The sequence below is a fragment of the Lampetra fluviatilis genome, chromosome 27 (assembly GCF_964198595.1).
Source record: "Lampetra fluviatilis chromosome 27, kcLamFluv1.1, whole genome shotgun sequence".
NCBI classification, from domain to species: Eukaryota; Metazoa; Chordata; class Hyperoartia; order Petromyzontiformes; family Petromyzontidae; genus Lampetra; species Lampetra fluviatilis.
Window position 1 is genome coordinate 9,463,915 of NC_136301.1, and position 15,098 is coordinate 9,479,012.

Consider the following 15,098-nt stretch of genomic DNA (forward strand, 5'->3'; position numbering starts at 1 on the left):
ACCCAATCACGTCTCGCATCGACCACCCCCCCTCCCCTAGCGGCTCGGCACTTCACAGCCGCGTCGCCGGGTTCGCGATGGCACGGCCCCCAACCCCATAGACTCGCACGTCCGACTCGCTTCTGCGCCGAGTTTCGCAAAAATCCTCACCTCTTAAGAATTAAAACACCGTCACGCGACGAGCACTAATCCCCTCGGGTATGGCAGGGAGCGTGGGTCGGTGCCGCTCTCTGCCGTGCGCGGAGCAGAAGTCGCTTGAAGAAGAAGAAGAAGCGGTCTCTGAGGCAGCTCTCCGATATCCACTTCCACGGGTTACGTCCTCGGACAGCTCTGAGGGGCTGCACCACCGCCGCTGTCCGCGCGAGATGTCCCAATGGATTCCTCGCCCCGTGATGCTGCCCCCCCCGCACCACCGGGCTCCCCAGCTGGGCTAGGAGCCCCCCCCCCGCACCACCGGGCACCCCAGCTGGGCTAGGAGCCCCCCCCCCCCCACACCACCGGGCTCCCCGGCTGGGCTAGGAGCCCCCCCCTCGCGCCGCAGGGGGCTGGGCTAGGAGCCCCCCCCCCCCCCGCACCACCGGGCTCCCCGGCTGGGCTAGGAGCCCCCCCCCGCACCACCGGGCTCCCCAGCTGGGCTAGGAGCCCCCCCCCCCCGCACCACCAGGCTCCCCGGCTGGGCTAGGAGCCCCCCCCTCGCGCCGCGGGGGGCTGGGCGCAGGCCTCGAGGCGCAGGCGGAGGGCCCCGTGTGCGTGCAGCGAGCGCAGCAGTTGGAACTCGAGGGGCAGCTGGTGGGACTCCTGCCAGCGCGTGCTGAACTTGGCCCCCGGGGCGTCGTAGTAGTGGTAGGGGATGGGGCCGCCCGTGCGGGGGTCCCAGGCGAAGGGCCAGAAGCCGTAGAGGTCGGTGCGGTCGCACAGCGAGGCGCACAGCGACGCCATGAGCAGCCCCGTGCTCAGCCGCTTGGGGGACAGGCCCTTGGTGCGCCAGAACCTGGGACACGAGGGGAGAGACGTGGGGAGACACGTGGGGAGACACGTGGGGACACGTGGGGAGACACGTGGGGTGACGTGGGGTGACGTGGAGTGACATGGGGTGACGCACAATGTGACACGGGGAGACAAGGAAAGGCACGTGGGGACAGACCCTTGGTGCGTTAGAATCTGGGAGATAAGGGGGGACACATGGGGGGGACACAAGGGGACACACATGGGGGGGGGGTGCACGTGGAGACAGACCCTTGGGGCGCCAGAACCTGGAAGATGCGGAGACACGGGGGGGGGGGGGGGCACATGGGTAGACACACGGGGAGACATGGGGGGGGGCACAGGGAGACATGGGGGGCACGGGGAGACATGGGGGGGGGGGGCACAGGGAGACGGGCCCTTGGGGCGCCAGACCTTCGTAAGCGATGTTGATGTTGGTGACGTTGATGGTGGAAGTGACGGTGGTGATGGCTGATGGCCAGTTATCTCAGTCGACCCGTGGCTCCTGCTGGGTTTGCCCCGTGACCTCTCCTGCCAGCAGGCGTTCGACACTTCACGTGGCCTCAATGCGCACGTAGCCTGGCACTAGCGCCTTAGTGACGTCACCGCCACTTAGTGGCGAATGGCGGTTGTTGTTGACGGTTGCTGATGGGATCGTACCGGGTGATGTTGGTGACGATGTCGCCAGGCCAGGCGAGTCGAACCCGAATGACGTCAGAGTCGCTGTGGTTGTGGCCACCGTCCGCACCGTCGTCGCCCTGCTGCTGCTGCTGCTGCTCCCCGTCGTTCACGCGCATCTCACTGTGGCCTGAGTCACACCAGAGAACGTCACACCAGAGAACGTGACTCAACAACAACCACCACGTCACTCACCATGGTGAGTGACGTGGTGAGTGCGTGGTGAGTGACGTGGTGAGTGCGTGGTGAGTGAGTGAGTGAGTGACGTGGTGAGTGAGTGCGCGAGTGACGTGGTGAGTGGTGAGTGAGTCAGTGACGTGGTGAGTGACGTGGTGAGTGACGTGGTGAGTGACGTGGTGAGTGAGTGAGTGACGTGGTGAGTGACGTGGTGAGTGCGTCGCTCACCGGGCTCCAGGAAGAAGTCGGTGAGTGCGCGAGTGACGTGGTGAGTGGTGTGGTGAGTGATGTGGTGAGTGAGAGCGTCGCTCACCGGGCTCCAGGAAGAAGTCGGTGAGTGCGCGAGTGACGTGGTGAGTGGTGTGGTGAGTGATGTGGTGAGTGAGAGCGTCGCTCACCGGGCTCCAGGAAGAAGTCGGTGAGTGCGCGAGTGACGTGGTGAGTGGCGTGGTGAGTGATGTGGTGAGTGAGAGCGTCGCTCACCGGGCTCCAGGAAGAAGTCGGTGAGTGCGCGAGTGACGTGGTGAGTGGTGTGGTGAGTGATGTGGTGAGTGAGAGCGTCGCTCACCGGGCTCCAGGAAGAAGTCGGTGAGTGCGCGAGTGACGTGGGCGCTCGTGTGGAAGAGGAAGGCCGGCACCCAGAGCAGCGCGTGCCCCAGCGCCGCCAGGCGCGAGCGGAACCGAGCGCGGTCCGGCTCCGTGAGCAGCCCCCCGTAGGCCGTCTCCAGGATACTGAGGGGCGAGGGGGGGGGGGGAGTAGTGAGTGTGGTGGGGGGGCATTGAGGGTGGGGGGGGGCAGCAAGGGAAGGGTGGCAGCAAGGGTGGGCGGGGCAGCGAGGTTGGAGGGGGGGGGGCAGCGAGATCGGAGGGGGGGGGCGGCAAGGGTGGGGGGGGCAGCGAGGGCGGGGGGGCGGCCGAGGAATGGGTTGAGGGCAGAGTCGTGAAAGAAACACGGAGAAGACGACGCGGAGAAGGCAGACGGTGAGCGGTGAGCGTGGCAAGGTCGGTGTCGGTGCGGTGGGGGTTGTTTTGTTGACGGTCGTGGTGAGAGGGGGCGGCTCACCTCGGATTGAAGGTGGTGAGGTTGGTGAGGTTGCCCACGTCCGGCCCGTAGTGGCTGCCCCCCGTCGGGGCAAAGTTGCAGCGAATCACGAAGGTGTGCGCGTCGATCTCGCGACCGCAGCCGCTGCCCCGGAGCAGCCCACTACTGCCCACCACGGCGCACGAGGGCAGCCGCCCACACGCCTGCACGCACACACAGGCACAGTGGCCACGTGGTGGGTGGGTCGTGAGTGGGTGGGTGGGTGAGTGAGTGAGTGAGTGGGTGGGTGAGTGGGTGAGTGAGTGGGTGGATGAGTGGGTAGGTCAGTCGGTAGGTGAGTGGGTTAGTGAGTGGGTGGGGGTGAGAGGGTGAGAGGGTGAGTAGGTAAATGAGTGGGTGGGTGAGTGGGTGAGAGGGTGAGTGGGTGGGTGAGTGGGTGGGGGTGAGAGGGTGAGTGGGTAAATGAGTGGGTGGGTGAGTGGGTGGGTGAGTGGTTGAGTGAGTAGGTGAGTGGTGGGTAGGTGAGTGGGTGAGTGGTTGAGTGTGTGGATAGCTGAGTATGTAGGTGAGTGGGTGAGTGGGTAGGTGAGTGGGTGGGTGAGTGGGTGAGAGGGTGAGTGGGTGGGTGAGTGGGTGGGGGTGAGAGGGTGAGTGGGTAAATGAGTGGGTGGGTGAGTGGGTGGGTGAGTGGTTGAGTGAGTAGGTGAGTGGTGGGTAGGTGAGTGGGTGAGTGGTTGAGTGTGTGGATAGCTGAGTGGGTAGGTGAGTGGGTGAGTGGGTAGGTGAGTGGGTGGGTGAGTGGGTGAGAGGGTGAGTGGGTGGGTGAGTGGGTGGGGGTGAGAGGGTGAGTGGGTAAATGAGTGGGTGGGTGAGTGGGTGGGTGAGTGGTTGAGTGAGTAGGTGAGTGGTGGGTAGGTGAGTGGGTGAGTGGTTGAGTGTGTGGATAGCTGAGTGGGTAGGTGAGTGGGTAGGTGAGTGGTTGGGTGAGTGGGTGAGTAGGTCAGTCGGTAGGTGAGTGGTTGGGTGAGTGGGTAGGTGAGTGGTTGAGTGGTTGAGTGGGTGAGTGGGTGAGCGGTTGAGGGGGTGAGCGGTTGAGTGGGTGAGTGGTTGAGCGGGTGAGTGGTTGAGTGGGTAGGTGAGTGGGTGAGTGGATAGGTGAGTGGTTGAGTGGGTGAGTGGGTAGGTGAGTGGTTGAGTGGCTGAGCGGGTAGTTGAGTGGTTGAGTGGTTGAGTGGGTGAGTGGGTGAGCGGTTGAGTGGGTGAGTGGTTGAGTGGGTGAGTGGTTGAGTGGGTAGGTGAGTGGTTGAGTGGGTAGGTGAGTGGTTGAGTGGGTGAGTGGGTGAGCGGTTGAGTAGGTGAGCGGTTGAGTGGGTGAGCGGTTGAGTGGGTGAGTGGGTGAGTGGGTAGGTGAGTGGTTGAGTGGTTGAGTGGGTGAGCGGGTGTAGTACCTGTAGCGGGGGAGCGAGGGGGAGCAGGGAGCGCAGGGCCTGGGAGGCGGGGTACACGTAGCGGGGAGGAGAGTAGGTGAAGTGCAGGAGCTGCCCCTCGCTCACGTCGCCACGCGTCAGCGAGAAGCCCCGCACCGCGTCCACGTAGTGAGACAGCTCCTCCCTGGGGGGGGGGGGGGGGGGGGGGGCGGAGATGTGTGTTGTGGGTGGTGGCTGTTGTGGTTGAGGTTGAGTGTAATGGTGGTTGACATGTAGTGTGTTGGTTGGCGTTGTGTGTAGTGGTGGCTGTGTGGTGTGGTGGTGGTACTAGTGTGGTGTAGTGGTCGTGGTGGTCGTGTGTGGTGGTGGTAGTAGTGTGGTGTAGTGGTGATAATGTGGTGATGGTGGTGGTGGTAGTTGTGGTTGTGTAGTGGTGGCTGTGTGGTGTAGTGGTGGCAGTAGTGTGGTGTAGTGGTGGCAGTAGTGTGGTGTGGTGGTGGCAGTAGTGTGGTGTGGTGGTGGCAGTAGTGTGGTGATGGTGGTGGTGGTAGTTGTGGTTGTGTGTGGTGGTGGTAGTAGTGTGATGTAGTGGTGGTGGTGTAGTGGTGGTAGTGTGGTGATGGTGGTGATAGTTGTGTAGTGGTGGTAATGTGGTGGTGGTGGTAGTTGTGGTTGTGTGGTGTAGTGGTGGTGGTTGTGTGGTGGTGGTAGTAGTAGTGTGGTGTAGTGGTGGTGGTGGTGTAGTGGTGGTGGTGGTGTGGTGGTGTAGTGGTGGTGGTGTAGTGGTGGTGGTGGTGTGGTGGTGGCTGTGTGGTGTGGTGGTGGTAGTAGTGTGGTGTAGTGGTGGTGGTGTAGTGGTGGTGGTGTAGTGGTGGTGGTGTAGTGGTGGTGGTGTAGTAGTGGTGGTGTGGTGGTGGTGGTGGTTGTGTGGTGGTGGTTGTGTGGTGGTGGTAGTATAGTGGTGGGTGTTGTTGTGTCTTACCGGAGTTGTTGCACCGCGTGGGGGTTGTGCTCCCAGGGTCGTGTGTGGTGGTGGTGTAGTGGTGGTGGTGGTTGTGTGGTTGTGGTTGTGTAGTGGTGGTGTTGTTGTGTCTCACCGGAGTTGTTGCACAGCGTGGGGGTTGTGCTCCCAGGGTCGTGGTCTCCGCGCGTGTGGAGCCTCCCATGGCCCCAGGGACATGTGCGGCCTGGGGCAAGGGTCAAGGGTCACGGTGTGAGGTCAAGTTCAGGGGTCACAGGGTTTGGCTCAGTGTTCTTCACTAATTTTCAGAGGGGGGGGGCCACTTTCGCCGATGAGACATCAGAGTGCGAGGGCCGCCACACATTTGAAACCACTGGGTTTGACAGCACAACGACGATGATGGGTGATGGGGGGTGTTTTCACATCTGTTTATTGTCGGGGGCCGCGTGTCAGTGGCCGCACTAGAGGCCACCAGTGGCCCTTAGGCCTTGCGATGGAGAACACCGGCCTGGACAGTCTCCGTGGGTTCATCATGTCTTTAATTATAGATTTGAAGCTTTCGTGACTGCAAGGATTCATACTCTTAGGTCTGTTCGGTAAAGTCACGTAGGTAAAAAATGAATAATAATAAAATAAATAATAAAATTGATATAAGAAATAATAGAAATAAAATAATAAATCACGACGTTTCGGAGGCAACACAAGCTTCCGTCTTTAGGTGGAACAGTCACAGCACGATTGCTGTATCAAGTGAAGAGAAATCCCAGGAGACCCGAACTTATAAGTATACCGGTTGAGGGGGGGGGAGCCAGGGGGGGGAGGAGCCAGAATGGGCCCCGGGGGATGAGTTATTGTGAGGTGGTTAGTACGGCTGCTGCTGCTGCTGGGACTCTTGGGATTTCTCTTTACTTGATACAGCAATCGTGCTGTGACTGTTCCACCTGAAGACGGAAGCTGCCTCCGAAACGTCGTGATTTATTATTTTATTTCTATTATTTCTTATATTATTTTTATTTTTTACCTACGTGACTTTACCGAAAAGACCTAAGAGTATTCATGTCTCTCTCTCTCCAATGAGGATTTTGTTAAATGTTTATTCTGTCCCAGGGTTTAAAACCTCCTGGGGCTTCAACAACAACCACGATAACCAACCACAGTGGGTGCCACGGTGTCAGGATGTTAACTACCTCGCCCGGTGTACAGCTGGTTGTGGGGTCCATTCCAACCTTGACACCTGCTGCTGTATATTTGGAGTGTTCACTCTCCCCGTGGTTGCATGGAATTTTCTCCAGGTCCTCCGGTTTTTTTCCCTCCACACTTATAAGCATGCATCTAGAATATTTGGCTGCCTCTAAACATTTCCAGACGACGATAAGCCACTTCGTTGAGCTATCATTTGTGGCCAGGTCGCTTCTGAAAAAAGAGTTGCGTAGCTCAGTGGCGTTTTACCCGGTAAAATAAAAAATATATAGTTTAGTTTATCAACCACGATAACCACAACACCACAACGGGTTCCTCCACTCGAAATATGGGGGCAGTGAGCCGTGTGGGGGGAGGGGCTGTGTAGGGGGAGGGGCTGTGTGGGGGGAGGGGCTGTGTAGGGGGAGGGGCTAGTGGGGGGAGGGGCTGTGGGGGGAGGGGCTGTGTGGGGGGAGGGGCTGTGTAGGGAGAGGGGCTAGTGGGGGGAGGGGCTGTGTGGGGGGAGGGGCTGTGTGGGGGGAGGGGCTGTGTGGGGGGAGGGGCTGTGTAGGGGGAGGGGCTAGTGGGGGGAGGGGCTGTGTGGGGGGAGGGGCTGCCAAGTCACTTCACTCGAGTTTACGACGCTGGGGGTCAGAGGGAGGTCAAGTCCAGGGCGACCCACCTGAAGCCGGGGTGCAGCGCGTAGAGTCGCGAGCCGCGCCCCCTATGGGGGCCCCCCCCTGCCCCGCCGAGGCCCCCCCTCCGGGCGCCCCCCCCCAGCCCCCCCCCCGCCGCCCCCCCTGCGCAGGGCGCCCCCGGGGGTCTTGACGCGCACGTAGGAGACGAGGGAGAGCGCAAAGAGGGCGGCGCTCAGCACCATCACCCCCAGCACGCAGGGGCCGCCGCGCGTCATGGCGCGGCCACCACGCGGCCGGCGCCGCTCGGCGCTCGGCGGCGACGTCGACGTCGTCGTGGTGGTGGTGGAGGAGGTGGTGGTGGTGGTGGTGGAGGTGGTGGTGGTGGAGGTGGTGGTGGTGGAGGTGGTGGTGGTGGAGGTGGTGGAGGTGGTGGTGGTGGAGGTGGTGGTGGAGGTGGTGGTGGTGGTGGTGGAGGTGGTGGAGGTGGTGGTGGAGGTGGTGGTGGTGGTGGTGGAGGTGGTGGTGGTGGTGGAGGTGGTGGAGGTGGTGGTGGTGCCGGAGGCGCCGCCGGTGCTCCGAACCCGTCCGTGTGTCCGCGGGAGCCGAGGCCGATTCGCCGCTCGCGGCTAACCCGCCAACGGCGGCGGTGAAGCGATCGAGCTGGAAGCTGGGCCTCGCCTAGGTCGACTCGGCCTCAAATGGGTACCCGGCGCAGCGCGTAAAGCGTGGCCGCCGGGGAGACGAAGGCGGCCGGGCGTGGGCCTGGCCACCCACCCCCTTGGCGTGCCGAGCCGGCCTTCATAGCTGCTGCTCGCAAACGACACGGGGAGGCAGAGGGGGGGGGAGGGTCTTGGTCTTGCGGAGTCAGGGCCGGCGAGGCGGAGTGGCTCGGCGTGGCCGCGTCGCCGCTGGGGCACCGCCGCGGCGCTGCAGGCGGCGACGTGGCCGCGGGGGGGGCGTCGCCCGAGGCCATGGGGGAAGTGTGCACCACGTGTACGTGGCGTACGTTCAACCTCTTTTGCACCATACGTAGCCAGCCGCGCTGATCGGAGGTGCGGGGGCGGAGGGAGGGACGTCGTCGCTTGTCGCTCCGTTCGCCCGTGACCTCGCCCCGCTGACGGTGCCGGGCGGCAAGGCGCTCACGAGCTCGGTGACGACGTTGACCTCTGCTGACGAGAGGGCGTCCCGCAGAGAGGGAGAGAAGGAGAGTCCGTGTCGTATTCCTCCTCCTCTTCTGTTGCAGGAGCGCAGCCCGCAGCGGGTACCCACGCGGTCCACAGCGAGTCTTCACGTGACGTCAGCAGCCGAGTGTTGACGTCACGCGCTCCTGGGTGACGTCATCGCGTTGCGAGTCTCGGTATGACGTCACACGCCGCCCTCCGTGTGCTCCTCTCCCTGGCTCCGTGGGTCCTTACGGTGCTTCACATCCTGCGCTGTGCGGAGGCGCGGGGAGAGACACGGAGACACACAGACACGGAGATACACAGAGAGACACAGATACACAGACACAGAGAGACACGGAGATACACAGAGAGACACGGAGATACACAGAGAGACACGAGATACACAGACACAGAGAGACACAGATACACAGACACAGAGAGACACGGAGATACACAGAGAGACACGGAGATACACAGACACAGAGACACGGAGATACACAGACAGACACGGAGAGACACGGAGATACACAGACACAGAGACACAGAGAGACACAGAGACACAGAGAGACACGGAGATACACAGAGACACAGAGAGACACGGAGATACACAGACACGGAGACACGGAGATACACAGACAGACACGGAGAGACACGGAGATACACAGACACAGAGAGACACAGAGACACACGAGATACACAGAGAGACACGGAGATACACAGAGACACAGAGACACAGAGAGACACGGAGATACACAGACACAGATACACAGACACAGAGAGAAACGGAGGCACACAGAGAGACAGAGATACACAGAGACACACGAACATACACAGACACAGAGAGACACGGAGACACACAGAGACACACAGAGAGACACAGACACGGAGATACACAGACACAGACAGACACGGAGAGACACGGAGAGACACGGAGATACACAGATAGACACAGACAGCCCCGTGTCTCTGTGTCTCTGTGAATGTCTCGTGTCTCTGTGTGTCTGTGAACGCCCCGTGTCTCCGTGTCTCTGTGTCTCTGTGAATGCCCCGTGTCTCTGTGTGTCTGGTAATGCCCCGTGTCTCTGTGTCTCTGTGTGTCTGGTAATGCCCCGTGTCTCTGTATCTCTGTGAATGCCCCGTGTCTCTGTGTCTCTGTGTGTCTGGTAATGCCCCGTGTCTCTGTGTCTCTGTGTGTCTGGTAATGCCCCGTGTCTCTGTGTCTCTGTGTCTCTGTGAATGCCCCGTGTCTCTGTCTCTGTGAATGCCCCGTGTCTCTGTGTCTCTGTGAATGCCCCGTGTCTCTGTGTCTCTGTGAATGCCCCGTATCTCTGTGTCTCTGTGAATGCCCCGTGTCTCTGTCTCTGTGTCTCTGTGAATGCCCCGTGTCTCTGTGTCTCTGTGTCTCTGTGAATGCCCCGTGTCTCTGTGAATGCCCCGTGTCTCTGTGTCTCTGTGAATGCCCCGTGTCTCTGTGTCTCTGTGTCTCTGTGAATGCCCCGTGTCTCTGTGTCTCTGTGAATGCCCCGTGTCTCTGTGTCTCTGTGTCTCTGTGAATGCCCCGTGTCTCTGTGTCTCTGTGTCTCTGTGAATGCCCCGTGTCTCTGTCTCTGTGAATGCCCCGTGTCTCTGTGTCTCTGTGAATGCCCCGTGTCTCTGTGTCTCTGTGAATGCCCCGTGTCTCTGTGTCTCTGTGAATGCCCCGTGTCTCTGTCTCTGTGTCTCTGTGAATGCCCCGTGTCTCTGTGTCTCTGTGTCTCTGTGAATGCCCCGTGTCTCTGTGAATGCCCCGTGTCTCTGTGTCTCTGTGAATGCCCCGTGTCTCTGTGTCTCTGTGAATGCCCCGTGTCTCTGTGTCTCTGTGAATGCCCCGTGTCTCTGTGTCTCTGTGTCTCTGTGAATGCCCCGTGTCTCTGTGTCTCTGTGAATGCCCCGTGTCTCTGTGTCTCTGTGAATGCCCCGTCAATGGCCCCTCACCTCGCTGGGCATGAGGGTGCGGCTCCCGAGGGGCGATTTATTCCTCCCCGTGTCGATCACGGCAGCTCAACATCACTCAACATCAGCGCTCCCATCATCCCATCACCACGACATCAACACAACCACCCGCATTGTCTACAGACTCTACAACCTCGTCATCGTCACCACCACTAGACATTCAGACACAGAGACACAGATAGACACGGGCATTCACAGAGACACAGAGAGACACTGAGACACAGGGAGACACACACAGAGACACGGAGACACAGAGAGACACGGAGACACAGGGACACAGAGACACAGAGAGACACACAGAGAGACACGGAGACAGACGCAGAGACAAAGGGAGACGATGCCAATATATGACTCATTGGACGGAATTGCGCATGAAGGTGCATTGTGAACGTCCCGTATCTCCGTGAATGCTCCATGTCCCTGTGAATGCCCCGAGTCTCTGTGAATGCCCCGTGTCTCTGTGAATGCCCCGAGTCTCTGTGAATGCCCCGAGTCTCTGTGAATGCCCCGAGTCTCTGTGAATGCCCCGTGTCTCTGTGAATGCCCCGAGTCTCTGTAAATGCCCCGAGTCTCTGTGAATGCCCCGAGTCTCTGTGAACGCCCCGAGTCTCTGTGAATGCCCCGAGTCTCTGTGAATGCCCCGAGTCTCTGTGAATGCCCCGAGTCTCTGTGAATGCCCCGAGTCTCTGTGAATGCCCCGAGTCTCTGTGAATGTCCCGAATCTCTGGGTGAATGCCCCGTGTCTCTGTGAATGCCCCGTGTCTCTGTGTATGCCCCGTGTCTCTGTGAATGCCCCGAGTCTCTGTGAATGCCCCGAGTCTCTGTGAATGCCCCGTGTCTCTGTGAATGCCCCGTGTCTCTGTGTATGCCCCGTGTCTCTGTGAATGCCCCGAGTCTCTGTGAATGCCCCGAGTCTCTGTGAATGCCCCGAGTCTGTGAATGCCCCGTGTCTCTGGGTGAATGCCCCGAGTCTCTGTGAATGCCCCGAGTCTCTGTGAATGCCCCGTGTCTCTGTGAATGCCCCGAGTCTCTGTGAATGCCCCGAGTCTCTGTGAATGCCCCGAGTCTCTGTGAATGTCCCGAATCTCTGGGTGAATGCCCGTGTCTCTGTGAATGCCCCGAGAGTCTCTGTGAATGCCCCGAGTCTCTGTGAATGCCCCGAGTCTCTGTGAATGCCCCGTGTCTCTGTGAATGCCCCGAGTCTCTGTGAATGCCCCGAGTCTCTGTGAATGCCCCGAGTCTCTGTGATGCCCCGAGTCTCTGTGAATGCCCCGTGTCTCTGTGAATGCCCCGAGTCTCTGTGAATGCCCCGAGTCTCTGTGAATGCCCCGAGTCTCTGTGAATGCCCCGAGTCTCTGTGAATGCCCCGAGTCTGTGAATGCCCCGAGTCTGTGAATGCCCCGAGTCTGTGAATGCCCCGTGTCTCTGGGTGAATGCCCCGAGTCTCTGGGCGATTGCCCCCTCACCTCGCGGGGGATGAGGGTGCGGCTGCCGATGGGCGATTGATTTCTCCCCGTGTCGACCTCGGGAACTCAACGTCACTCACCATCACTGCTCCCGTCATCCCATCACCACGACATCACCACGACATCATCCACATCGTCTACACAGTCATCACCACCACCACCATGCATAACATCATCATTCAGACCATCACCATCATCATATCGTCGCATCGATGCATCACTGGCATCATTGCTCGCATCATCACCGCCACATCGTCATCACCACCATCATCATCATCACCACCACCACATCCTCATCATCACCACCACCATCATCACACCATCCACCACCACATCACCACCACCACATCGTCATCACCACCACCACCATCACCACCACCATCACCACCACATCGTCATCAGAAGCAGCAGCGCGTTATGAGTGGGGGATGGCGGAGAGAGCAGCGCGCATGCGCAGGGGAGAAGGGAGACACAGAGAGGGAGACACGGGGGGACACAGGGAGACACGGGGAGAGAGGGACACGGGGAGGGAGACACGGGGAGGGAGACACGGGGAGGGAGACACGGGGAGGGAGACACGGGGAGAGAGACACGGGGAGAGAGACACGGGGAGGGAGACACGGGGATGGAGGCACGGGGAGGGAGACACGGGGAGAGAGACACGGGGAGGGAGACACGGGGAGGGAGACACTGAGATAGGCAGACACGGGGAGAGAGACACTGAGATAGGGAGACACGGGGGAGGGAGACACTGAGAGGGAGACACGGGGAGACAGGGAGACACTGAGATAGGGAGACACGGGGATAGGGAGACACGGGGATACTGGAGACACGGGGAGGATGACACGGGAAGACTGGGAGACACGGGAGGGAGACACGGGGAGGAAGACACTGAGACTGGGAGACACGGGGAGGGAGACACGGGGAGGCACAGAGAGGGAAGACACGCCGAGGCGGGGAGACAGAGCAACGGTGGAGACGCGGGGTAGACAAAGGAAAACAGGACACACTGGGAGACACGGGAGATACACGGGGGACACAGGAGACACACGGGGGACACAGGAGACACACGGGGGACACGGAGGCGAGACCGACGAGGCATCAGAGAGACGGAGACACGAATGGACACCGATGCTCCAACAGAGACGCGGAGAGGCACCATCATCACCAACATCAACGAACTCATTATCAGCCACGGTCTATGTTGACGATCTCTTACCCCGTGTGTGTGTGTGCCTTCTAATCTACGTGCAGCTACACCATCCTCTCGGTGTGATCGCGGTCGTGGTCGATCGACTGCTGGATGAGCTCAGTGCGATACCTCTGAGCTGCAATGCGATGTCTTCTCATCCGCCCAGCCCCCTCCCCCTCCTCCTCGTGTCGCGTCTCTCTCCACGCTCTGGCGCCCTCTCGCCTTTGGCTGCTATTCCCCACCTAGTGGGCAGGTGGGGGGGGGGGGGGGGTAGTGTGGAGTGGGGGGAGTGTGAGTGGGAGGGGGGGGGGGGTGTGGAGTGGAGTGGGAGGGGTGTGGAGTGGGGGGGGGGGGTGGAGTGGGGGGGGTGGAGTGGGGGGGGTAGTGTGGAGTGGGGGGGGGGGTGGTGTGGAGTGGGGGGGGGTGTGGAGTGGGGGGGGGGGGTGGAGTGGGGGGGGGGTGGAGTGGGGGGGTAGTGTGGAGTGGGGGGGGGGGGGTGTGGAGTGGGGGGGCGGTGTGGAGTGGGGGGGTAGTGTGGAGTGGGGGGGGGGGTGGGTGTGGAGTGGGGGGGGGGGGTGTGGAGTGGGGGGGGGGGTGTGGAGTGGGGGGGGGTGTGGAGTGGGGGGGGGGGGGTGGAGTGGGGGGGTAGTGTGGAGTGGGGGGGGGTGGTGTGGAGGTGGGGGGGGGGTGTGGAGTGGGGTGTGGGAGTGGGGGGGTAGTGTGGAGTGGGGGGGGGGGGGTGGTGTGGAGTGGGGGGGGGGTGGTGTGGTGGGGGGGGGTGTGGAGTGGGGGGGGTGTGGGGGGGGGGGTGGAGTGGGGGGTGGTGTGGAGTGGGGGGGGGGGTGTGGAGTGGGGGGGGGTGGGAGTGGGGGGGGGGGTGGAGTGGGGGGGTAGTGTGGAGTGGGGGGGGGGTGTGGAGTGGGGGGTGGGGGTGTGGAGTGGGGGGGTAGTGTGGAGTGGGGGGGGGGGGTGGTGTGGAGTGGGGGGGGTGTGGGGGGGGGGTGGGGAGTGGGGGGTAGTGTGGAGTGGGAGGGGGGGGTGGTGTGGAGTGGGTGGGGGGGGTGAGGAGTGGGGGGGGTGTGGGGGGGGGGGGTGGAGTGGGGGGGTAGTGTGGAGTGGGGGGGGGTGTGGAGTGGGGGGGGGTGTGGAGTGGGGGGGGGGTGTGGAGTGGGGGGGGGGAGTGGAGTGGGGGGGGGGAGTGGGGGGGGTAGTGTGGAGTGGGGGGGGGGTAGTGTGGTGTGGGGGGCTAGTGTGTGGGGTGGGGGCTAGGGTTGATTGGGGGGCTAGGGTGTGGAGTGGGGGGGGCTAGGGTGGAGTGGGGGGGTAAGTGTGGAGTGGGGGGGGGCTCGTCGGGAGTGTGACGTCACGCTGTTTATTTAAATCCACTTCCGGCCGATTTCCTACATCCGCCTTTTAAAACCCGGCTCGTGAGAATCCATTTTGGAATCGACTCAACGCGGAATCGATTCCCCACTCTTCCGTGCGCGTTTAGGTGGGTGCCGCGAGTGAATCGCCCACGGGATTCGTCCACTAACCGATTACTGAAAATCGATTCCCCTGCCGGTGTAGACCCCGGGAATCACGTGCAGCTGAGCAGGAGTGCGCAGAGTTGAGTCGAGGGAGTCGTAGAACAAGGGTCGGAGAAAGGGAGTAGGAGAGAGGGGGTACGAGAGAGGGGGTAGGAGAGAGGGGGTAGGAGAGAGAGGGGGGTAGGAGAGGGAGGGGGGTAGGAGAGGGAGGGGGTAGGAGAGGGAGGGGTAGGAGAGGGAGGGAGGTAGGAGAGGGAGGGGGTAGGAGAGAGGGGGTAGACGAGAGGGGGTAGGAGAGAGGGGGGTAGAAGAGAGGGGGTAGGATGAGAGGGGGTAGACGAGAGGGGGTAGGAGAGAGGGGGTAGACGAGAGGGGGTAGGAGAGAGGGGGTAGAAGAGAGAGGGGGTAGGAGAGAGGGGGTAGGAGAGAGGGGGTAGGAGAGAGGGGGTAGGAGAGAGGGGGTAGAAGAGAGGGGGGTAGGAGAGAGGGGGTAGACGAGAGGGGGTAGGAGAGAGAGGGGGTAAAGTCGAAGGGGTCGGAGAGAGGGGGGTAGGAGAGGGAGGGGGTAGGAGAGGGAGGGGGTAGGAGAGAGAGGGAGGGGGTAGGAGAGAGAGGGAGGGGGGTAGGTGAGAGGGGGTAGGAGAGGGAGGGAGGGGGGTGGGGTGTATGA

General features: G+C 61.5%; 1 protein-coding gene and 1 long non-coding RNA gene across 5 annotated transcripts; both read right to left on the reverse strand.

Annotated features, from left to right (window-relative positions):
• Nucleotides 1-631: 631 nt before the first annotated feature.
• On the reverse strand, nucleotides 632-7,477 carry ST8SIA3 (ST8 alpha-N-acetyl-neuraminide alpha-2,8-sialyltransferase 3). The gene is given in 8 exon segments (XM_078869195.1): nucleotides 632-991; nucleotides 1,645-1,792; nucleotides 2,408-2,571; nucleotides 2,903-3,084; nucleotides 4,330-4,492; nucleotides 5,406-5,495; nucleotides 7,131-7,238; nucleotides 7,240-7,477. Coding segments are annotated over 8 exon segments (1,290 nt in total). The 5' UTR covers nucleotides 7,362-7,477; the 3' UTR covers nucleotides 632-678.
• A 134-nt stretch (nucleotides 7,478-7,611) lies between these two features.
• LOC144942371 (uncharacterized) lies at nucleotides 7,612-13,099 on the reverse strand. 4 transcript variants are annotated; one of them, XR_013639363.1, is made up of 3 exons: nucleotides 13,029-13,099; nucleotides 11,708-11,844; nucleotides 7,612-8,519 (listed from the first exon to the last, which is right to left on the reverse strand). It is a non-coding gene; the product is annotated as an uncharacterized LOC144942371 (long non-coding RNA). The 4 variants fall into 4 exon arrangements; XR_013639362.1 differs by having other exon boundaries at nucleotides 12,927-13,044; XR_013639365.1 differs by lacking the exon at nucleotides 13,029-13,099 and adding an exon at nucleotides 12,803-12,825.
• Between the last annotated feature and the right edge of the window lie 1,999 nt (nucleotides 13,100-15,098).